Source organism: Pseudochaenichthys georgianus, chromosome 13 (genome assembly GCF_902827115.2).
Source record: "Pseudochaenichthys georgianus chromosome 13, fPseGeo1.2, whole genome shotgun sequence".
In the NCBI taxonomy this organism is placed as follows: domain Eukaryota; kingdom Metazoa; phylum Chordata; class Actinopteri; order Perciformes; family Channichthyidae; genus Pseudochaenichthys; species Pseudochaenichthys georgianus.
The window spans coordinates 22,315,902-22,340,927 of record NC_047515.1 but is presented as its reverse complement, the minus strand read 5'-3'; the positions used below and the strand labels follow the sequence as shown (position 1 = coordinate 22,340,927).

Below are 25,026 nucleotides of genomic sequence, written 5' to 3'. Positions count from 1 at the left end.
AGTTCAAATATACGCAACAATAACTTCAAAAATTGTTAATATTTGAATCATTATGATATCAGATGTTAACCATTAATCAAAAGTGCTTAAGCAGGGTTTGCCTTATTTTATTTCCAGCATGAATCTTAAGTTATCTGACAACAGAGATATATTTGTTTGAAATCGGTTACTCATACATGTACAATTTTAGCAACACATACACGTACAGTTAATATTTATCTTTGCATCATATTCGTCTTGCTGTTTTTTTCTGGTTCCAGTACTATTATATAGCACTTTGGAGCAAAAATGCAAAAAAGGACACCAAAAGCTGAGGCTAAAATAGCAAAAATATGGACGGCCACAGTATATTTCCCAGCTGTGCTCACATAAACTGGAATAAATGTAATCCACACTGCGAAGAATATCAACATGCTGAAGGTGATGAACTTTGCCTCATTGAAATTGTCAGGCAGCTTTCGAGCAAAAAATGCCATAAGGAGGCACATGCAGGCCAAGATGCTGATGTATCCAAGAACACACCAAAAGCCAATCTCTGAGCCAGTCACACACTCAATGATGATGACAGCACTGTGATCTGTGTTGTTGTTGGCATGAGGTGGACTGGTGAGCAGCCAGATAAGACAGATTATAACCTGAGTGGAGGGGAAAAGAGGATGTTGATTTGAATTCGACATTTACATTTTCAAAATTGACTTATAGAAAGTGTTTGTACCTGGACAACTGTTCCTAAAAGCACACTGGCTCTCTGTTGCGTGGGTCCAAACCACTTCATGGCATTACTGATTGGCAGTGTAGACCTGAAAGCCATGAGGACCACTACTGTCTTGGCCAGGAGGCATGAAATGCAGAGGGCAAAACTGATCCCAAACGCTGGGTACCTGATACGGCAAAGCCAGTCTGAAGGCTCACCAATAAACAACAGGCCAACAAGGAAGCACAAGGCAAGAAACACCAAGAGAAGGAAGCTTAGTTCCATATTGTTGGCACGAACCAATGGTGTTTCTTTGTACTTGAAGAATATGGCAAGGATGGAGAGGGAAACACACGCTCCGAATACAGATACAACACACAGCACAATACCCATTAACTCATGGTAAGACAAGTACTCAATAGTCTTTGGAAAGCAAATATCTCTGGCTTTATTGGGCCATGTGTCCTCTGAGCAGCGTGAGCACTCTAAAGAATCTGTAGGCGGTAGAAAAAAACACTTTTTTAGTTTAAAGAAGTCACTTTCAGAAACAAGCATCAAGAAAGGAGAAAAGGTGATAACAGCCAGAATACCAACACACCAGTATTATTACTGACTTCTCCCTCAGCACAGGGGACACAGTCAAAACAGCAGATGGGTTCCCCCTTTCTCCTGGCGATGCGGGAACCTGGAGGACAACTGACACTGCACACAGACTGGAAAGCCTGAAAGGCAAAGCTCAGAAAGACACACATTTTAAAACATATTCAGCAGGGTCTAACAGTTGTTATGCAAGGATATAATTATGATACAGACTAAAAGGTGTATCACTTCAGCTACAAAATATCAGATTACAATAACATATCAGTCAACATCGGGTCATTGATGGTGTTAATGTCTACAACACTCATTTGCAATTGATGTCAGTTTCAACTTGAAGGTGACCTTTTCCCCTTCTTGATTAACAATAAAGTATATTGCACACAAATAAGAACACATTAGCTGTTGTGTTAATCAAAACGACATACAACAACCTAAGAGGTGAACATGGTCTCAAGCCTGTTTTTAGAGAACACACCTGCTTTCCAACAGGCCATTGAATCACTGACTCATTTATGACCAGGCTGCGTCCATCAGGCGTGGAGGCATCATAGAAACCTACTTTTACCAAATGTAGAGAACCGTCAGGCCTCCTTTGCCAGTTCATGAGATCATAATAAGCAATGGGGTCACCATTTTCATCAAAATGTACTTTCTCCCCAAGTGCAGAGAAATGTGCACGCTTCATGTAGTGAATGAGCTGAGGGAGGAATGGAAATAGGTTATCTAAACACAAACTATAGTGCATTTGACTTTTTACTTTTCAAATAAATGCTTAGGCTACAATTAGTCTCACCTGCCAAGGTTTAACATTCTTTAAGTCTGCGCAAGTGCGATTAAGGAAAGGCCCCTGTCCGATTTTGCAGTTACTCATATCTTCCAAAGCATGGGCTACCAAATACACAGACTTGTAAACATTATATGACACTCTTAGCTGTGTAACATCTGAATAAGGAGAGTAAACATTTTTTAAATCCTCTGTCCCTTTACATAGCAATCTGTTGAGGTGGTCGACACCACCATGAGAGTGGTTGTTCACTGATCCGTTCAATCTGCAGTTAAACAATTCCTCCCAAAATTCTGCCAAGAAAGCTGATTCATTGGATGATCTGACACTGGTGAGGTGTTGTTTCAGACCTGGAATTACATCTGCTCTCCGGATGGCAAGTCCTAGTGTTCCTGTTAGCAGATCTCCAAACTTTTCCCAGAGTGATTTAGCAGTGGCCCAAGATTCACTTGCGATCCACTGCAGGCTGGTGATATTCCGATATCGGACTTCTCTCATAATGCCCTGCATCTCTGACTCATTACTGAAGTTAATGATGACCTTTGAGGATGACATCTGCCGTAAAAAACATCCAGGTGAAAGTGAATGTTTAATAAAATAATGACATGTCATTTCATTATTGTAAATAATGGTGTCTTGGATCTCCTACACCAAAATAGTTCAAGGTACAGAAAAGCACTGATCTATGAATGGACATATTATTTAAAGGCTGCGTCGAATATGTATACAAACAAGCCAAAATAAATTGTTTTTGTATAACACAGAGAGCAATTTAACTACAATGTTGGTTTTGGAAGGTATTATAACTGACTTGACATTAACAAAGTATTTCTTGCAGGTGATCAAGCTATTTTGTCTATATAAATGAAAACTATGCTTTTACCAAAAATTACCTGAATAACATCCAGAAGCTCATCTAGAGCCTGCTGACTCAGGCCCACAGGGTAGAAGTGAGTGTAGGAAGCACACACACCGTACTTCACAGACTCCTTCAGGAAAAGCTGAATGGCAAAGCGAGCATAATCAGAATCCACACCAATGACCCCAACCCAGGTCCAGCCAAAATAGCTAACCAGCCGAGCCAGGGCTCTGATCTGGAAGGCATCACTGGGCATGGTGCGCATGAAAGTGGGAAACTCCTTTTGGTTACTCAGACAGCTGCAAGATGCAAAATAGCTCACCTGGTATAGAAAACATGAATTACGTTCTGCACACTCACCGACCATCTGTTCAATAAGAATCACATTTGAACAAACAATACCACCGTCTTTAAAAGTATTCAATGGGACAACATTTTCCAGAACAAGGGGCCTAACTACACAATTGAGGAAGACTTGAAGACTATAAATGTAGATAAAAAAATTCTGAATGTTGTACTTTTAAAAAAAATACAAACGCAATGTATTAACACTAAAATCATAATATTAGTAGAATAAAAAATTAAGTATTTAAAACTTGAATGTTAACAGCAAAAATCCTTGTGCATGTACCACCACATTTTGTTGAATAAAAAATATGTTGAATGATTAGGTTACTTCCTGTGGATTGAAAAAAATTAACCATTCTCAAAAAGAGAAAAGGAAAAAACGGGATTTCCTCTTAAAAGTTGACATTTGGAAAAGCATAACCGTAAAATAAGCAATCAACTATAGATTTAACATGGCAAAAACACATATTAGCACAATAAAAGTGACTTTAAGGCAGACTCACCAGTGGGATATGGAAAGAACCCAAGGCTTTTAGCAGAGCCATAGACACTCCAGAGGCAGCATCTCCTATGATTACCGGGGACACAGTTTGTGCCGCAGCACAGTTTACATTATAATGACTGTTACTTTCTAGACCTTTGTCCCTGTTCAGACTCTCAGCTCTGGTGCCCACGTCTGGCTGGCCGTTGACCAACAGCAGGGCTGCACTCAGAGACACAGGTATGTCATCACAGCTGTCACGGATGTGGAACCCCAGCTTCAGGTGTGGCAGGAGGTCGCTGCGATGGTTGATCTCTTTGATTGCAAAAGTCATAGTCAGCATCCAGCGCAAGGCACGAGAGCTGAAACTGTACAGGAATAAAAGCAGTTCATCACGCAGCACAAATATATACATTAAAATATACACATATGCACATAGAATAATAATAATCTGTACTGCACAAGTCAACAAACAATCAAATATTCACTCACTACTTATACGTTATAGGCGTCGGTTTTGTTTTGTATTTTGGAAGGGAAGACACAGGGCTGTAGTGCAAAGGGAATAAACCCCCTATAACGACATCTCCTTCTTCGTACAGACTGTTTTTCCCCTCTTCCCCCAAAAAAATACAGTTATCCAGGCCAGCAGCTAAACAATGTTGGCCCTGAGATAGAAAAAGAAACATAAGAAGCTTTTCAGCTAGCATTGCCATTGCTGAATATACAAGGAATAGCTTCCCTTTCTGGTAACGTAAGGAATATGATGTTTCAGGACTCAGCTGATTTATAAACTGCAGTGAACACATGAATCTGAGGGTACCGCCCACATAAAGTAATCAATGTGTCATTACAGTTAACGCCGTACATTTATGAATACTCCAAAAGTCTTTCTATTTGAGTGTTGGAGGCATTAGATAAAAACTCCTTTTGGGTTGATTCATTATGAATTAATGCATAATTGACCAGTATTGGATGAGTTTAGAAATTAAATGTTTTTGATATCTAATACATGTATATTGAATTATTGTAATTGACAAATTATTCAAATAGTCTTAATCCTCTCATTGTGTTTGAGTTTTATTTCTAATAAATACATGTTTAAAACATTGTTTTAAAGTTCACATGTCATGGCCATTTCCACTGATCATAATTCCATTGTTGTGGTCTACTAGAATATATTTATACTGTGCAATTTTCCAAACTCACATTGGTTTTGCATACAGCATCTCTGTATGTGTATTCAGCAGTATTCACTCTCTCGACTAAACGGCTCGTTGCAGCTCTTGCCCCCCCCTCCCCCCTTCCTGTGAGCCCAGTGTGCTCCGATTGGTCTGGACCAGAGCCATATAATAGAAGAGTTACGACAACGGAAGTCCAAAAACGGTTATCGTCACGTGGTTCATGTAGACGAGGATCGTTCCCCGGAAGTTCATGGCGGGCAATGTGAATGCATTGATAACAGGAGATAGAACTACGATTTTTGGTAATTATTAGTGAATAAAGGTTTTGATTTGCAATATTTATACAACAAATCGATATGTGTATGTATTTACATCAATATGTTTTAAAAAATAAAATCGAATTTGCTAATATTAAGTGATAATATTAGGATTAGTGTGAACAACTAGTTTACATGTTAGGCTAACAGTGCCTTGGTTAAAGAGCCTGTTGCTGTTTATTTATAGCTTTGAATTATTTCAAACCAATATTATCTTCTTAAACTTGTATGGTAGTCAGGAGCATCACTTTCTAATGTTTATTGATACATTTAAAGGGAGGGGATCTAAAGTAATGCTTTAAAATTTAGATTAGATTCATTTCTACCATTTTCTTAAATTCATGGTAGTTTCAGTAATCCCCTGGTAATTTAGGACACAAGCTATCTAAATGACTAATGTCATCTTTATGGCTTTCAGAAAGGACAGGAGACCGACATGTGACTATCAAAGGACTAGCAGCAGTAGCAGCAGCAGCATATGATGATGATGATGATGTTAAATGTGTTGCTTTAGGAACATCCATTGCAAATACATGGAATTCAATAAACATTGAATAGCATATCATGCAGTTTGTCGGTACCTTTTCCTCCGTGTTGTCCTGGTTTGCTGTGCTGCCTCCTAGACGCCACCATGGTTTGCTGTGCTGCCTGGGGATGCTCAAATCGCTCAGAGAAAGGAGTATGAATGTACGGCTTCCCCACTGACACAGAGCGGAGGAAAAAATGGCTGGCTCAAGTCAGCAGGAGCAATTTCACGACCAACAGCAACAACATATGTGATGTAATTATATACAAACACTGCATTTGCACTTGTTCACAAAACGAAAACCACACCATTGGGAAAACTTAATGTTTTGTTTAATACAAAAACACAGGGAAAGGCTTGAAAAACACAGAGTTGAGACTCAGGGTGCAGGGTGAGGGTCTCAGTGCAGGTATTCAGGCTCCATTGAATCCCCCTCTGGTTCTTGTGCTGAAAGAGGGAGTAACAGACAGGAGAAAGGGTTATACACACACAGCACACCTATTGGATGGGAAATGCCTTGGGGAGATAAGGTGTTTACTTATATAAAACAGTAGTATTACACTTACCTTGTGTTTTCACTCTCACTTAAGTCCCTCTCCCTTTGCCATCAATCCAACATCAGCTGAGCTGCAACATTATACAGACAGGTAATAATCAACAGAATCACAAGGACACAATATGGCTCTGCTAAAAACACTCACTCTTACACGCACCAAAGTTATATTTATCTAATATTTAACTCCCTCCACCCCCGCATACAATCCCGTTTAGAAGCCCCTCTTCTCTAATTCAACATGTTGGACGGAATGACATTAAGAGAATGGAATTTACAATTAAAAGGCTGTTCAACGTGTGTTGCTAACTTGCTTCGGTATGCTAGCTTAATCTGTTATCTGTAAACGTTCCCTAAATCTACTAATTTAGGGATAATCCACTGACATCCTTTAATACACATGTTAATTTGAATCAGATGTACTGATAATATCCGCAATATAAATCTTTAAACTTCTTCTTACCTTTAAAAGTCCGTCACGAATGGTCTATTATGCTGCAACTCTACAGCTCTGCCAGCCTTGGCGCTAACTTCCGGGGAACGATTGAGAGTTTTCCACGATCCGCCATTGCTGTAAAAAAGTGGTCCATTGGAGTGAACGGAGATGTCGTAACTCTTCTATTATACGGCTCTGGTCTGGACCAGTCGGGACGTTGTGAATCGCGCTAAGCTCCGTGGAGGTGTGATTTCCTTGTTTAGCGATACACAGCGAAACACAGCCAAACTCACCCTGAGCACACACAAAGTCACAGCCGAAGTAAAAACAATAAGTGTGGCTTGATATTGAGTAATAAAAAGGTTGATAAACGCTGTGAGAATGGGTCTGCAGAGACAATTTCGCCGCAATCCCAACTGTCTGTTATCAGCCTGCAGCCAGGGAGGAGAGATCAGCAGAGCTGCATGCACTGAGTGTGTGAGGAAGTCCGTGGATTGGTCAATTTGGACCAATCAGCGGGGGCTTAATGTAACGGCTCCGCGGACGTAACGTAACGGCTCCACGGATTGGTCCATTTCGTTCCGGGGACGACATGACATCATGATGTCCCCGGAAGAATCAAATGGACAGTGACGTATCTCCAACGAGGCGTTTTGTGGAGGTATTTTCTGTTTTAGAGTTTTACTCCCTACATGGTGTACTTTGAGGGTTTTGACTCTGCACACCGTTTACATGCGTAAAAACCTTCATAACACACAAGGGGATGGGTAATAACCGGAAAAGCATGACATGTCACCTTTAAATTAAAACCCCGTTTCTCTGTTCACTGGAACATTTTAAATGTTTTTGGGTCACCATGGACACCATGGAGTTAAATCGACAACTTTTTTCTGTGGAAAATGTCTTAATGAGAGCTTAAATCCATTATAATTTTCCTCTTACATCATTTATTTTTCAGTCTTTGTTAACTCCCTTTAGTAAATCAGGCGGAGCTGCTGATGTCCAATCCAGTCACACTCTGTCATCAATAAGATGTAACACTTAGGTGACAGTGAAGTGTTTATAACGTGTCTCATGTATGCACTGTTTCTCTCTCTCTCTCTCTCTCTCTCTCTCTCTCTCTCTCTGTCTATTGGGATGTGTAATATGAATCGACTTGTGTTAGTTCACTTGCTTTACTCTCAATGTGTCCTAACTCTAATGTATACCCCAATATGCAGCAACCCATCGCCACCATTTTCAGCCAAAGTATGCAAACTCCAAAACAGTTTTGAGCCAGGCTTTGTGGCCAAAGGTGACTATATAATTGGAGGGATCTTCCCCCTTCACTATAACCAGGAGATGCCAGACCTGAACTGCACCTACAGGCCACCACCAATAAAATGCAATGGGTGAGTTTTGATTGATGTGGAAACCTTAGTGTGAGTATATAACTTGTGTATGAAACATTGTATGCAACTAACATTCTTGTTTTATTGAATGATTAAGCAGAATATACTTGTATTGAACAGGTTTTAGTATTCATTGATAATTGAGCGTGACATGTTAGAAAACATTGATATGGTGTAACAGTAGCTTGAATTAAATGCACTTTTAATCATAGAAAGATATGTATTTTGATACTTTTTATATTTCGAAAATTATAATTGGCTCTATATTACAAAATATATACATTTTTAATAATATCGTGCAGCATTTGAACAATGTCTCTAATAACATAGTGTAAATTATTGGGAACTTATTAAAGAAGCTTGGCCCGAAAAAAATAATATTTTTAAAGACATATCCTGGCAATATATTAGAAAAATAATGAGAACATGCGGACAAAGCAAAAATAAACTGATAAGTTATTTTATCACAAGAACCAAGATGCAAAGTAAACATTTAAAATAACTTAAAATTAACATAATCTCTGCCTTTAATTGTACCTTTTTTTTACACACAATAAGTTTGAATGTGTATTTTGTGTGCATCTGTGATGTGTTTCTTGTGTGCACCTGTGTCTGTTTGGCTGCAGATTTGATCCCAGGGCTTTCCGCTGGGCTCAGACTATGAGGTTGGCAGTGGAGGAGATAAACCAGAGTGCATTATTGCCCAATTACACACTTGGGTACAACATATTTGATTCATGTGCATATCCACTGACCGGCCAGAGGGCTGCTATGGCTGTGTTGAATGGACAGAGTGAGGATGACTCTCCCACGTGCAGCGGTGCCTCCTCACTCCTCGCTGTGATCGGGGAATCTGGTTCTGCTCAATCTATTGTGGTGTCAAGAATCCTGCAACCATTCAGAATCCCAATGGTAATGATTTTTTCTTTTATCTGAAATCCCACCAACAGTTTTGTTTTAATACTATACTCTTTTTGTATCCTTCTTCAAACAGATCAGTTACTTTTCTTCATGTGCATGTTTTACTGACAGAAAAAACTATCCCACCTTCTTCAGAGTAATCCCCAACGATGATTATCAGGTGAGAGTTTGGCCTAGGTTGTTGATCATTATTCAGTGAAAAAAAAGAAGAATATTATTCACATTTTGTCTGTAAAATGTTCTTTATGTGTGTGTTTTGAGCCAAGTGTAACTATTTCCTGTTGAATGTAGGTGAAAGCCATTGCTCAGCTGCTGGTACGCTTCAACTTCACTTGGGTGGGGTTGGTGCGAGGAGACCATGAATACGGGCGCTTCGCTGTGCAAGGTTTGCTGAGAGAATTACAGGGTACCAAAGTGTGTGTAGCGTACCAAGAAATGATACCTCTGCTCTACAATCGCAAGAGGGCTCTGGAGATCTTGCAGGTAGATGCCATATTATATAGTATTAGAGAGCTCTAATCACACACAGATAACTTTACATTCTGATTACACATCAATGCCAGTCCCTACATTGAAAACAACATTGTTTTTTGCATAACAAAGAGACAAACAAGTAGATAGGGTTTATTAGCAGGCACTGTTGTTCTTTTAAAAGCATATTTGTTGTTATACTTTTTTCAAATATATAATGAGTCTTTCTTTAGCCTACTTTCTTTTTTCTTGTCCTTTCCTTGTGAAATAAATTCCTCCATCATTGTTTGCCTTGTCTGTGAAGGTGATGCGTAGCTCTACTGCAAACGTGGTGGTGGTATTTTCAGCTGAGGGGGAGATGACGCCTTTCTTGAGAGACTATATGACACAGAACATCACTGGAATCCAGTGGGTTGCCAGTGAAGCGTGGGTCACAGCATCCGTCTTTACAGCCAGTGAGTATTACCCCTACCTAGGGGGCACCATCGGGTTTGGCATCAGAAAAGGTCAAATCTCCGGACTCAGTGACTACCTGCAGACAGTCAACACTCAAATGTATCGTAATAATACTCTAGTTAAGGAGCTGTGGGAGGCCCTGTATGGTTGTGACCCTTCTCTGTTGTCTGGCTCCCTGTTGCCTTCATGCTCAGGACAGGAGACCCTGTTAGAGCAGCATTCAGCCTACATGAATACATCCAGCCCTAGAGTGGCCTATAACGTCTATAAGGCTGTGTATGCAATCGCTCATTCCCTGCACAACCTTCTTCTCTGTCAACCGGGCAGTGGCCCTTTCCAAAACAACTCATGTGCTCAAAGGAACAACATATACCCCTGGCAGGTATATATGTTATTACAGTAATTTCACTTTAACTGTTTTTTTTTCATAATTCATATTTCATATTATCTTTTGGTTTTCAAGCTCCAGCACTACCTCCAGGAAGTGACATTTAACATTGCCGGGGAGGAAGTGAACTTTGACCTAAAGGGTGACTCTATACCTTATTATGACATTCTCAACTGGCAGAGAGGCATGGGCGGGAACATTGAATTTGTCAACGTGGGGTTGTTTGATGGAACCAAGCCTGCCGGAGAGGAGCTGTTAATCCAGGAGGACAGGATCATGTGGGCAGGGCATCAGAGTGAGGCAAGCTGCTCACACTGTGTTTTTACCTTCATCAGATCCCAGCTTTTGAAGTTCTGTAGGTTTAGGTGGAGGTAAGTCAGGTGACCAGGACAAGCTGGATCAGATGTGAGTCCCTTTGCATTACAGTGACAATTAATTGAAAGCCCACCATACAGTGTGATATGTTTTGTGATTAAATGCTTCACAGTATAATCCCTCTGGTAGAATTCTTCTAAAATAAAAATAAATATTATTCAAAGCTACACATTCTTGTTTAGCTTACGGATAATAACCCTGTCCCCAGTGTGAAAAGCACTGTTTTCCACACTTATATAAAATGCCACAATATGAAAAATCACAATTTTCAAGAGTTTTCATTTCTGCATCAGCTAGTTGCTTGTAAAGTCTAAGCAACAAACATAATGCAAAGCTCTTCAATATTCAGTGATGTTCACTAGAAAAATAAGAACTTTTTTTCCGATTGAAATAGCTAGAACCAGCTAAATCTGACAATTTAGTTATCAAAGCTGTCTTTATTTTGTTTTTAAGAAGGCCTTATCAAGGAACTGACTAAATATGTTGGCACACTGCAGAGCTGAAAGCAATTGTTTACTCCCTATAGGTGCCTATGTCTGTATGCAGCACCAGCTGTCTTCCAGGGTCCCGGAAAGCTGTCCGTCGTGGGGAGCCTGTCTGCTGCTTTGACTGTGTACCATGTGACAGCGGCAAAATTAGCAATCAGACAAGTGAGTTTAAAATCTTGAAATAAAAGAATCACAATGTAATTCTTGTATTTCACTACCAACATGTTATATTTGATTATTTTCCCTTTAGATTCCATAGAGTGCACATATTGTCCTGATGACTTTTGGTCAAATATTGAGAGAACCGTCTGCGTCCTCAAAATAGTGGAGTTCTTGGCCTATGATTCCTTGGGTATAGCCCTGACAGTGATCTCTGTGGTGGGTGCCAGCCTCACTATAGCTGTCTTTGCTGTATTTTTCTACCATAGAAACACAGCCATCGTCCGTGTAAATAACTCTGTACTCAGCTTCTTCATCCTCTTTGCTCTGACTCTGTGTTTCCTGTGTTCCTTGGTGTTCATTGGAGAGCCAACATATTGGTCCTGTATGCTGCGACACACTATTTTTAGTATAACCTTTTCATTTTGCATATCCTGTATTCTGGGGAAGACCCTGGTGGTGTTGGCTGCTTTCACTGCCACCAGACCAGGGGACAACATCATGAAGTGGCTGGGGCCCAAGCAGCAGAGGGCTATTATTTTCATTTGCACTGTAATTCAAGTGGTTATCTGTGCTGCATGGCTCATTGAGTCTCCCCCTTTTCCATCCCGAAATACACAATACGAAATTTCGAAGATCATACTGGAGTGCAGCGTAGGTTCCAGTCTTGCATTCTGGTGCGTTCTGGGATACATTGGTCTACAGGCCTGCCTGTGCTTTATACTGGCTTTTCTAGCGCGTAAACTGCCTGGCAATTTCAACGAGGCCAAGGTCATCACTTTTAGCATGCTGATATTTTGTGCTGTGTGGCTATCATTCGTCCCTGCTTATATCAGCTCTCCTGGGAAATATGCTGATACAGTGGAGTCATTTGCCATTCTGGCTTCCAGCTTTGGCTTGTTGTTCTGCCTGTTTGCTCCAAAGTGTTTCATTATTTTACTAAAGCCAGAGAAAAATACAAGACAGCACCTAATGGGGAAATAAGCTTATCATAAGTTGAAATGTATTTGAAATCATATTTAATGTATGACATTATTATTATAATTATTATTATAATTATTATTATTATATTTAATGATTTACTTCACATTATTATTGACTGGGTATATATATAATACTTATATATTGCAGCTTAACAACCATAGTGCAGTGTACGATTTACTGTAATATATAGAATAAATAAAGATATTTATTAAATAAGCAAAGAGCTTTAGTGGTGAATATTCATTGGAATTGTTTAGGCTGAATTTCTTGGGGAAATATTGTCTACTGATCTTGTACTTTGCTAAACCTGTGAGCTTTAGTTTTAGATTGATCCATGGTCAATGTTTAATGGTTTTGTACAAACCATTCAAGACAACCAATGATACTTAAGTAAATATGTATTAAAATGCTCCCAAAAGACTAACATTTGCATAATAACGCCACCTCATCCTTCACCACCGAACAGTGCAACTCCTTCCTCTCGTTTTTCCAAACCAAAATCAGCAACATTTACAGCAATCTGACATCCTCATCAGCACCCCCCACCTCCCCTCCTTGCTCCCCCCCTTCACCTCACAGCCCCTGTCCCACTTCTCCCCTGTGACCCCCATGCAACTGTCTGACTTCATGACTGGAATTAACTCCACCTGCACACTTGACACAATGCCCTCCAAATGTGTTAAAGAGAGTCTCCCTGCCATCTCCCAACTCATCGCCACCATCATTAACTCCTCCCTCAGATCTGGATCAGTTCCCCCCTCTATCAAACTGGCTGCTGTCACACCCATTCTCAAAAGACCTGGACTCACACCTGACATCATGTCCAACTTCCGATCCATCTCAAATCTCCCCTTTCTGTCAAAAATACTTGAACGTGTCATTGCCTCACAACTTAAATCCCACCTCAGCTCCAATTACCTCATTGAGCCATTTCAATCCGGTTTCCGATCAAAACACAGCACCGAAACAGCTCTTCTGAAAATCACAAACGACCTCCTCCTCTCCTCTGACTCCGGCAACCTGAAAATCCTCATCCTCCTCGACCTCACCGCAGCATTCGACACCATCAACCACACCATCCTGCTGTCCCTCCTCCAATCATCACTCAACATCACCGACACTGCACTCTACTGGCTGAAATCATACCTCACCAACAGCCATCAGTTTATCAACATCGACAACTGCACCTCCTCCATTGCTCCTCTGTCCCAAGGCGTCCCCCAGGGCTCGATGCTTGGCCCCTTCCTCTTCATCCTCTACATGCTCCCCCTTGGCAAAATAATTTGTCGCCACAAACTTCAATTTCACTGCTACGCCGATGACATCCAACTTTATATCTCAACAAAAACTATCACCCCCACAACACACTCTCACCAACTGTCTCTCAGAAATAAAAGCATGGATGTAAACAAACTATCTCCAACTGAACAGTGCCGAATGAGACATCATCATCATCGGCCCCCCATCCCGTACCAAAGCCATCCAGAATTTCAACTTCACCATTGACAGCCACACTCTATCTCCCCCCCTCACATCCGCAGTCATCTTCGACAGTCAGCTCAAATTCAACCACCACATCAATCACATCACCAGCACCGCAAAAACATTGTCCGTCTCCGCCCATCACTCTCCTCCACTGCTGCTGAAACCCTGATTCATGCATTCATCACATCACGACTCGACTACTGCAATAGCATCATCTACTACGGCATACCATCTAACCTCCTCAATAAACTCCAACATATCCAGAACTCTGCTGCCCGCCTCCTCACCCGCTCCCGAGACCACATCACTCCCGTCCTCCAGAACCTCCACTGGCTCCCCGTCCGTCAAATAATCAACTTCAAAATCCTCCTGATTACTTACAAAGCCCTCAATAATCAGGCCCCCCCCCCTACCTCACAGACCTGCTGCACCACCACACCCCTTCCCACTGCCTCCGCTCATCAGAAGCCAACCTCCTATCCATTCCCACCCGCATCAATCACCGGACCTGGGGGGACAGAGCCTTCTCCGCTGCTGCCCCCTCCCTCTGGAACTCACTCCCCCAACCCATCAGAGACTGCACTGACCTCACCACCTTCAAAAAACTCACCTCTTCAATCTGGCTTTTAATGTGTGATTGTTTTTGTATTATTTGACTTTAACTTCAACTATTTATATGTATTTGTTGTTCTTTTCACTATATCTGTAAAGAGTCTTTGAGCACCTGTAAAAGCGCTAACAAAATAAATCTATTATTATTATTATTATTATAATATTGTGTGGTTTTTTTTCTGTGCATAATCGGGGATTGCCTCATCTTTTTATACCAAACTATTATTGATTATTCTGCAACAGTGTGTATTTTGACTTTCTTCTTCTTGCTGAGAAGCACACTGATTGATTAAAAAAAAGGGAATAATAAAGAATAAAACATGGAAAGTAATATTTAAATAATCCAGGCCTAGAGTCTTTAAAATCATCGTCCAACACACAAGGCCGGATTAGTACCTCGAGGGGCCCCTGGGCACTGAGCGCTCATGGGCCCCCCACAACCCACATACCAACAAGTAACACCACGCCTACCCAATCCTACCAACATGACCAATATTTTTGAATTTTCAGTCAATCTGGCATGTCAAATCGCACACCTATTTGTTAAAAGCAGGGACGCAACCAAATAGTTCCACCAAATTAGGTCTAGACTTTTTCCCTTTCGGTCAAAAATCACAAGAAATAGATACAATGGATAAGATCTCAAGATAGTGTATGGCTCAAGAATACCTAGGTAATATCACTCAAAACCTCAGAGCAGCACCCCACGTAATGCCAAAAATATGACTGGCTGGCTTTACAAGTACACAAGAAGTTATATTAGTCAAAAACATTGAGAGTTACAAAAGTAAAATATGTAGGGAAATTGTGTGGTTGCTCAACTACGTGGTGTGTGTGTGTGTGTGTGTGTGTGTGTGTGTGTGTGTGTGTGTGTGTGTGTGTGTGTGTCAGTGGATCTTACCTTTTAGAAGTGTTTCTTCCTTGCCTTTCTCTTTGAAAAGTCTGTGATTAGGTCATCAAAATCCAAGGCTCAAGGCTAACATTACTCACTAGCTCCGTAACCGCCGCCACTGTTCCTTGTGGTTGCTGGCCTATTTCGTCACTTTTTGCTTTTTTGAAAAAGCAATTTATTGTTGGGAAATTATTGAATGCAGCTGCCACTCCCTCTTCTTTTTCTTTCTTTTTCCAGCCCCGCTGGGCATGTGGCTGCTACCGGCACCATCCATTTTTTCAGCTCACGTGACTAAATGTGACATGAGTGAGGGTGGGGCTGTGATTAGGCTATACACCGCCACCGCGTTGTAATAAAGTTGAGCGCATACATAGTGAGACCTACAGTACAGAGACGCTTTAGAAAATATATGAATTTGACCCTATAGAAAAGCTGTGTTATTTATGGTGAAGAGTGAGTGTCATTTAAAACAATGTATGATGAGTGAGGTTGTGCCCGAAAAAAGAAATATATATATTTTTTGTTATCTTGTCACTGAGGGCCCTCTTTGCTCAAGGGCCCCTGGGCACTTTCCCAGGTTGCCCATATGGTTAATCCGGCCTTGCCAACACATTAAGAAAGAACCTAACCTCAAAGGAGCAGGATAAATCGGGAGTCTGTGTTTTAAGAGGACAAGTAAAACAGTTGCAGTCTTTAAAAGGTGGCTCCTGATGCCGCTCATAAGATCATTGAAATTAAATAAATAGCCCAGGGACACTGCTTTTTACAAGTAAAAAACTTTTTTTTACAAGTACAAAACTTTTTCTTCTCACGGCGGAATATTACTGCCAAAAGTCACGTGATTCAATCACGAGACTTTTGGCAGTAATATTCCGCCGTGGTTGTGCTCAAACCATAGACTGTATATATAAATGGACGTAGGGTCCGTGACGTCACCCATAGGATTCTGCAGAGTTGCCGAGAAGCCCTTAGTAGGCCACTAATGGCTCGACAGTGACGTCAGAGTTCAACTCCCGCCTGCTCCAAATAAGGGCAAAGAGGCGGAGCCGAGGCGGGACCTGCTGCCACCAAGCTGGAAGTTCCAGAGCTAGCTGAAGCTACCAAGCTAAGCTAACATGCTCCCCATCTGCACACTGCCGTCGCATTTTACGTTTCTAAGGTAGGCGGACTGAAACTATTCAGCAAACCTATACATAACTAGAAAATGCATTTCTTGCAGAAAATGCGTGTGAATGCTGTAAACTGTGAACATTGAATTTAGCTGAAAATGCAGAAAAAGCTGAATGTGTTATTAGCTGAATGGTAGCTGCTTTTAGCTACAAAAATGCAGAAAAAGCTTAATATTTAAAAGAAAATGTTTAAAAAAAGGTATAAACAACAACATGTATAGCCTTGATGTCCTGAAATAGCTGAATAATGTAATAGTTGAATGGTTTCTGCAGCTGAAAATAGGCTGAAGGAGTTAAATATCAGATGTAAGTAGTAGTGAATGAATATGTATTAAGATGAAAAAAGAAAGTAAAAAGGCTTGGGAAAGCAGAAGAATATTTTAACTGCAAACTTTTTGACTAAAACCATACGTCACCAATAATGTATAAAATATGTGGAACCTGTTGAAGTCTGTATGAAGTCTCCATCAGACAGAAAATAATAGGCTGAGACAGTCTGTTAAAGTCCAGTCTGTCAGTGTTTGTTTCTGTTCCTGAGCACCTACTCAGAACACCTGTGTGTGTGTCCAGAGATCAAAGACAACCAACTGCAGCACTGCGTCCCATAAGAATGCATTGACTTGTATATCTGACCATTTTGCCACCCGTTCAAAAACTATGGCGAGAGAGAGAGAGAGAGAGAGAGAGAGAGAGAGAGAGAGAGTTGTGTGTGTTTGTGTGTTTGAGAGTGTGTGTGTGTGTGTGTGTGTGTGTGTGTGTGTGTGTGTGTGTGTGAGAGAGAGTGTGTGTGTGTCTGTATTTGAGAGTGTGTGTCTGTCTGTGTGTGTGTGTATGTGTATGTGTGTGTGTGTGTGTGTGTGTGTGTGTGTGTGTGTGGTGTGTGTGTGTGTGTGTGTGTGTGTGTGTGTGTGTGTGTGTGTGTGTGTGTGAGAGAGAGTGTGTGTCTGTGTGTGAGAGAGAGAGAGAGTGTGTGTCTGCGTGTGAGAGAGAGAGTGTGTGTGTGTGTGTGTGTGTGTGTGTGTGTGTGTGTGTGTGTGTGTGTGTGTGTGTGTGTGTGTGTGTGTGAGAGAGAGTGTGTGTCTGTGTGTGTGAGAGAGAGGGGGAGTGTGTGTGGCTATAGAGAGAGAGAGAGAGTGTGTGTTTGTGTGTGTCTGTGTGTGAGAGAGAGAGAGTGTGTGTGTGTGTGTGTGTGTGTGTGTGTGTGTGTGTGTGTGTGTGTGTGTGTGTGTGTGTGTGTGTGTGTGTGTGTGTGTGTGTGTGTGTGTGTGTGTGTGTGTGTGTGTGTGTGTGTGTGTGTGTGTGAGAGAGAGAGAGAGAGTGTGTGTCTCTGAGATGTATTCACAGCTGGACTGTTGAAGTCTGCTGCATGTCAGTTGGAGTGATGACATCATCATGTTCCATTACACAGGTGTTTATAGTTGAGCTAACGAGGTGCCTAGACTTCAAAGGCTTCATTGTTCTGAATGAGAGATGAACCTCTTACATGTGAACGTTTTGTGGAAGAACCGTAACAGATATCTGTGAAATGTCAAAACGTGAAGCATGTCAAGGAAGTTGAGTATCTGAAGTGTAATTTTTGTGTAGTTTTGGGTTAATAATGTGGCCTTTTTGGCAGTTTAACTAAAGGTGTGCGGCTGCTACCATGAGGAAAGAGGCATTTTCTTTAATATTTTTTATTCTTTTTTATCTTTTTTTCAACCTAGGAGAGGTTTTCCTACGTTTTCCATGAAAAAATATGTCTGAGGAGTGTAGGGTTTGGGAAGTATGGCAAGATTAAAACATTTTTGGGGGAGAATTTTGAGCTGTCCTGCACTCTGTTTTGAGATCAAAGCACTCTAGAGTTAACAAGCTGCTCCCATCCACTCTAATGTAAACATCTGAAAAAAGCCTCAGAATATCTCAGAATGTTTAAAAGATATCAAAAGTAAAAGTCAAGTTTGAATAGTTGAAGGTCTTGTGGTCATTTGAAAGTTGGAATGAAGGATCTGGCTAAAATTATGTGGAAGGAGATGCATTTGGCGCAAAGTGTAGGAAAACAGGATTTGTAGGCATCTCCCATTGACTTCAATGTTAAAAAAATAGTTTAAAAAGCTGAATATTTCAAAAAGTATGAAATATTTTTGAAAAAGTTGAAGGTTTCTTATCAATTGCTGAAAAGGCTGAATAGTTTAATATTTGAATGGTTTCTGTAGCTGAAAGTAAGCTGAAGTTATGGAGAGCTACAGTATTGGCTGATTTGAAGGCTCTTCCCATTGACTTCAATGTAAAAAAAAGAGTTTAAAAAGCTGAATATTTCAAAACGTATGAAATATTTTGAAAAAATTGAAGGTTTCCCATTGATTCCTGAACAGGCTGAATAGTTTAATATTTGAATGGTTTCTGTAGCTGAAAATAAGCTGAAGTTATCGAGTGCCAAAGTATTGGCTGAAATAATAAGTTTAAGCGGAATAAAGATTTGAAGCACTATAGTGGAATGCTGTAAACAGCATTCGCACTAATAATCTAAGTTATTGAGTTTTTAGCATAATACTTCAGAATCTTAAAATCCCTTAACGTTTGTATTCAAGTGTGCTAAATTCAACACTGGAATCAAGCAAATATTAATATGTTTGCATGACATTAGTTATTTATATTTTGATATCACTTAACTATACGTTTAATACATTTAAGTCAAGCTAAGGTACATGTAATGGTAGCTAGTTAGTACTCTTACCTGTGATGCCTCCTCCAAACAGCATAATAACCAGACTGTATCATTAAAACTAAGTACCAGTTATAGATCCTTGACTTTAGACCAGGGGTTCTCAAAGTGCGGCCCGCGGGCCAATGGCGGCCCTCGGAAATGTTTCTGGCAGCCCGCGATAGTTAATGTGACACGCTGAAATGCATGCGTTATATTTTAATCCTCCATGGTTGTATCTAGAACAACCTGATCTCACCAGAATGCGTGACTCCACCACGACTCCTTAACACCACCATGCGTGGTGGAGTCACGAACTTTGTTACATTTGCGTGTCGGCACCACGCAAACAACCCCAATGTAAAGTGAATGAGGCTCCTTTGTCGTGGTGCACACACGCATTTCTACAACGTCCCGCAGTGAGCTTTTATTCTATACAACGTTTTTTAAATCTACTTTATAGCGTGTAGTAACTCACGGGAGGCTTCTTTTATTTTATTTGTATTCATAATTATTTTTATTTTTCGTCAGAATGTAAAAATTACATTAGTTACGAATTTGTGTTCTCAAAAAACAGTGCATTGTGTGTAATGCAACTGTGATTTTTATTAAATTAGTTTGTTTTTAAGGAAGGCCAGAGCTTCAGCTGTGTCAAATAGATTGTTCCCTTTAGTTAACGTTATTTAAAAGATAATTATCATGTCTTGTATTACGAGCGTCCATTCCCATTGGATAACGGAGAATTTTACACCCGGAAGTAAGTAGCCTATTCTCCTTACTGTCGATTGATTTTACAGTGATATCTGCACTACTCATCGACTAAAAAACACCAAATTGTCCTTGTTAATTACACAACATTGATTGGTTTGAATTGTGTACAATGCTTTTGTATTTTCCCCCTTCGATTCGGAGAAACAAATATTTTTTCGGAGTTTTTGGACGGCAGAAGACACTACACTACCCAGAATCCTTAATTTAAATAACGTTAACTGAAGGGAACAATCTATTTGACACAGCTGAAGCTCTGGCCTTCCTTAAAAACTAACTAATTTAATAAAAATCACAGTTGCATTACACACAATGCACTGTTTTTTGAGAACACAAATTCGTAACTAATGTAATTTTACATTCTGACGAAAAATAAAAATTATTATGAATACAAATAAAATAAAAGAAGCCTCCCGTGAGTTACTACACGCTATATATTAGATTTTAAAAACGTTGTATAGAATAAAAGCTCACTGCGGGACGTTGTAGAAATGCGTGTGTGCACCACGACAAAGGAGCCTCATTCACTTTACATTGGGGTTGTTTGCGTGGTGCCGACACGTAAATGTAACAAAGTTCGTGACTCCACCACGCATTGTGGTGTTAAGGAGTCGTGGTGGAGTCACGCATTCTGGTGAGATCAGGTTGATCTAGAAATAATTAGAATGGAATGTAACCCTCTGGAGTGCGCATAATTTTACGTAATTAATCATATATTTTCGATTATAAAGAGTAGAGATATGATTCAGATATCTGCGGAATCGCTGGAAGAGTAGCTTTCCAGCGGTATCTCTTGTGAGACTGTAACCAGGGCACAGCAGCCAATATGGCCGCTCAAAGCAGCTTGACTTTACACTGTGTGGTTTTGGTGGATTTGTGTGTCCGTCAAGGAAATCTCGGCCGGCAGCCATCATGGTCTCAAATGACCAATGGACATCGAGAAATCACTAAGGGCCTACCCACCAAGTAAAAAAAACATAAACCACGTGTCTCCCATCAGTTTACGTCTGTGAGGAGAGAGAGAGAGACAGAGAAAATGGCTAAAAAAAACTTTACAGTTGCCGACTTCGCTAGAGATTTTTTTCGCTAGCAGCAGTGAGGATAGAGCCTCAGAACCTGAATTCTTCGACTCTTCTGAAGAAGAAGAATACAAAGACGACAACAACAAGGATCCATTTGGACATGGGTAAGTGTAAATATTACAGTAATAGTGTACTGGCAATGTGTGGGGAATACCGCAAAAATGAACAATAGGTTTATTGATATATATTTTTTATCGATAGTCATGAACTTTTTATTGGGACAAAATAGACTCTCCATTAGCAAACGTTTACTTTGTGTTAACGTTATTTTGGTGTGTAAAAGTGAGATTACATGTGTAGATGATTAAATTAATCATTTATTCGTCCCACAACGGAGACATTTACCGTGACATGTTTTTGCCATAGATTATTTTATCATACTGTTCTGTACAGATGAGACTTTGTCATAGATGTATTTATATGTGTGCCTGTTATTATTTTACCGTCCTGTACAGATGATACTTTGTAATCAGATGTAGCCTATGTATATGTGTGTCTGTGATTTTATACTGAATGTAAAGTAAGTGTGTGTGTGTGTGTGTGTGTGTGTGTGTGTGTGTGTGTGTGTGTGTGTGTGTGTGTGTGTGTGTGTGTGTGTGTGTGTGTGTGTGTGTGTGTGTGTGTGTGTGTGTGTGTCTGTGTGTCTGTGTGTCTGTCTGTCTGTCTGTCTGAGAGAGAGAGAGAGAGAGAGAGACTCCTTCTGCAACCTCCCAAACTTTATTTTTATGTGTGCATTGTTATTTGTGCTTGAGCAACATTTTACTTGAACTTTATTTCAATTACATTAGTTGTAATTCTTGTCCTACACAGGTGGCGTTGATCCAGCAGCCACAACATCCATCTGTGCCAGCCCCCAGGTCAAGATCTACTGTGGCTCAAGGGCCTTTACCAGAGCCATCACCACCAAGGACCAGCAGACCAGCATCACTACAGCTGCCTCCACCTCCATCTGCGGCTGCCACCAGGTCAAGATACACCTCAGCACAAAGGCTCCACCACAGCCATCACCTTCAACCCAGCCAGCAAGGAGGTCTCGTGGAGGTCTTGTATAGCACTTGTACACCCCACCTACACAGCAGCCCATGCACCAGCACCCCCACCTACACAGCAGCCAGACCCACTGTCTTGGAAGACAGACAAAGACCTTGACACTGTCTTGACTTTTATAATGAATATTTGGTTGAAAGTTCTGATGTTCAATATTGTAAATAGTGAGATTTTCCAGTTTCTTATATTTATATAAATAGTTGGTTGAAAAAAACATATTTATAATAAATTGTTGGTTGAAAAAAAAAGGTTGAATGCTCAATTTGTATTTGTACACATCACATGAACCTTGGTATGTAATATGAAGTCATTATTCAGTCCTAATGTATCTCAGTCCCTGCTGTGGTGAAAGTAGAGTGATAAACACCTATTTTACTCAAAATTTGAATTTAATTTTTTTAATTTTAGACATGAATAACACATTTATATACAGTGTAATTCAAATATTTCACTGCTTTTGTGATCCTATGACTTTGGTAACCAAATCTAAAACACCAAAACAATTCGATCACATGAGTACATTTGTGTTTTCACAAGAGTTTTGAAGATTTTCCAAAAATCGGATGTCACATTTTAAGCTTTTGAGCTACTTATCTCATCAAACAGTGCTCTAAGGTGAGCAATATGCATATATAGCAAGACCAGAGATTGTCCTGAACATTTTGATATTTAACACATGGGGTGCCATGTTAGAAGAAATACATTTAAAAGGTGATTTAAGAAAACAGGGTTAAGAGGCTTAAGAATGGTAAAACTGCGCCCCCTGGGTTGTCATTCCTAAATTATGAATGACAGCTTGTGGAAAGTTTGCTAGACTACTGGTTGCATGGCAACTAGGCATCTCTCGAGTTGCGGTAATTGGTTAGTACAATAAAGAAAGGATTTGTTTTGGAATTATTTTGTGTTCCGTTTTTTCTTTGGCGGCCCTCACTCATCAAAACTTTAAGAACCCCTGCTTTAGACAAACAATTCAAAAGACAAAATGTATTTAAAGACCAATCTTTATTTGAATGTGCCTCTTAACCTGATATATTAGTTATACAGTAATAGTATTGACAATCTAAAAAAACTGAGCAACTCAACAGACAACTTTATATTTCTTATTGTCTACTCTAAAGCATTTATTATTTTCATTTTTCCCCTCTCATATTCAGTGTGGGCGGATTGGGACAGCGTGGTGTCCAGAGAGCTGCAGAGACTTCAGGGAGAAACCCCCGTGTGATGGACGTCCTGTCTGTTGGTGTGGAGAGGACTGAGGGTCTTTCCTCTGCGAGGAGGACCAGGCCTGATGGAGGAGCCCATGCTGTGCAAAGCTGATACCAACTGCACAGGCCTAGTCTGTCACTTTATTTGACTAAATGTGTTCACTTATACATGTAATAGGTTTACTGTCACGATCTGTCTTTATTGTATTTTGTCTTGTCCTTTTCTGTCTTTTGTTTCATGTTTTATTTTGAAAGGTCTTCACCTCCTGTCTTGCCTGTTTCTGTCTGTGTTGTGTTTTGTCTAGATCTGTCTTTGGTTTTCTGTCTGCGTTGTGTCTTGTCTAGATCTGTCTTTGGTTTTCTGTCTGCGTTGTGTTTTGTCTTGTTTAGATCTGTCTGTGGTTCCCTGTCGTTAGTTTCCCTGGTGTGTCTTATTACCCGATTGTGTTCACCAGGGGCCTATACTGCGAACCTGGTTCAACCTAGCCTGGATATGTTTGAGTTAGCCGGTTGGCTTAATCCAAAACATACGCGCTCTCGCTAAACTGTCCTACGACGCTGGTTATCAAGTGGATCGCTCAAGCCAGCCGTGTCCTATCTAGTTAAGTGCGCGTTCACATGAAAGGGGTGGTATCTGGAGCATTCGACCAATCACAAACATGGAGAAGCGCACTGACAGCGCAGCGTCATACTTCCTGAATGAAAAGTGAACTTTAATACTAGTCAAAAATGAAGAAGTTAAACTTTAAACATCCATGACTTAAACACTTTATCCAGGATAAAAGCCTCAGAGCTGCACCTGCAAGGTGAATACAGCTGGTAAAAGAAAAAGTGTTTGAATGCGTACATCAACAGGTTTATGATATCACTGCCCTGTCTAAAACACGATCTGACTTCAATTACATTTGTCTCGAGTGTTTCGTCAACTTATGTGTTGCTTAAAATAATACTTCTGCATACAGTATGTGACACTGTGAGTGTTGCACGGCCAGATACGGCTCAGCTGACTCAGATAATAAAATATATGATACATTATGAAGTGATATGCCGCGGACTGTACTTAATGTACTCTGATCCGGTGACTTATTTTGTGGCCGATATTTAAGTAAGCTTTCTTAACGCTAATGTTATAATAGTCAGATTGCTCTGAAGATGGGAGGTGATATTCTATTAATGTTCACGTTCACACAGTCGGTGATTTTTGCCGGCCGTCTTTCCTGCGACGGCAGCTTTTCTGTATTTCCTTTCTCCTGTAATATGACTTGATCGCTTTAAACTCCGCACACTGAGCTCTGATTGGTCAGCAGGCGGTGCTTTCACTGAGTTGAGCTCTTAGCCTGCAACCTAACCTGGTCCCGACCAGGTTAGCTGCTTAGCATATATTACCATGGAGATCTAGCCTGCTAAAAAGAGAACCAGCTTCGTAGGACCGGAAAGCCGGAGTTTGCCCTGAATTTAGCCGGCTAAGCGAAAATCCTGCTTCGCAGTATACCCCCCTGGTGTCCTTGTGTTTTCTCCTCTCTCCTCACCTGTGTTTTGTTTGTATGATTAGTCTTGTGTGTATTTAAGTTCTGGTTTTTCTGTCTGTCTTTGTCGGGTCGTCTTGTGATATTGCTTGTTCCTCGGTGAGTGTTCTGTTTAGTCTTTATTTAATAGTATAGCCTTGAAATA

General features: G+C 40.5%; 2 protein-coding genes across 2 annotated transcripts; one reads left to right on the top strand and one right to left on the bottom strand.

Moving 5' to 3' along the window:
• Window positions 1-215: 215 nt before the first annotated feature.
• LOC117457762 (extracellular calcium-sensing receptor-like) lies at window positions 216-7,649 on the bottom strand. Its single transcript, XM_071205166.1, has 9 exons — window positions 7,638-7,649; window positions 4,262-4,434; window positions 3,789-4,134; window positions 2,972-3,259; window positions 2,088-2,633; window positions 1,770-1,991; window positions 1,293-1,416; window positions 716-1,188; window positions 216-635 (listed from the first exon to the last, which is right to left on the bottom strand). The coding sequence occupies exons 1-9, from the start codon at window positions 7,647-7,649 to the stop codon at window positions 216-218; spliced, it is 2,604 nt and encodes an 867-aa protein (XP_071061267.1).
• A 207-nt stretch (window positions 7,650-7,856) lies between these two features.
• LOC117457657 (extracellular calcium-sensing receptor-like) lies at window positions 7,857-12,415 on the top strand. The gene is made up of 10 exons (XM_071205261.1): window positions 7,857-7,923; window positions 8,026-8,173; window positions 8,800-9,085; window positions 9,168-9,254; window positions 9,386-9,577; window positions 9,870-10,116; window positions 10,192-10,403; window positions 10,485-10,691; window positions 11,311-11,434; window positions 11,523-12,415. Exons 1-10 carry the CDS (start codon window positions 7,857-7,859, stop codon window positions 12,413-12,415), a joined length of 2,463 nt encoding a protein of 820 aa, XP_071061362.1.
• Window positions 12,416-25,026: the final 12,611 nt, after the last annotated feature.

Bases quoted from the DNA above. Each gene is read 5' to 3' on its own strand.
- LOC117457762 (XM_071205166.1), bottom strand. The intron at 3,260-3,788 runs GTGAGTCTGCCT...TTTCTATACCAG, and splicing joins GTTCTTTCCATATCCCACTG to GTGAGCTATTTTGCATCTTG. The intron at 636-715 runs GTACAAACACTT...CCCTCCACTCAG, and splicing joins TTTTAGGAACAGTTGTCCAG to GTTATAATCTGTCTTATCTG.
- LOC117457657 (XM_071205261.1), top strand. From the start codon at position 7,857: ATGTATGCACTGTTTCTCTCTCTCTCTCTCTCTCTCTCTCTCTCTCTC. The intron at 7,924-8,025 runs GTAATATGAATC...CACCATTTTCAG, and splicing joins CTCTCTGTCTATTGGGATGT to CCAAAGTATGCAAACTCCAA. The intron at 10,117-10,191 runs AAATGTATCGTA...CTCTGTTGTCTG, and splicing joins CCTGCAGACAGTCAACACTC to GCTCCCTGTTGCCTTCATGC.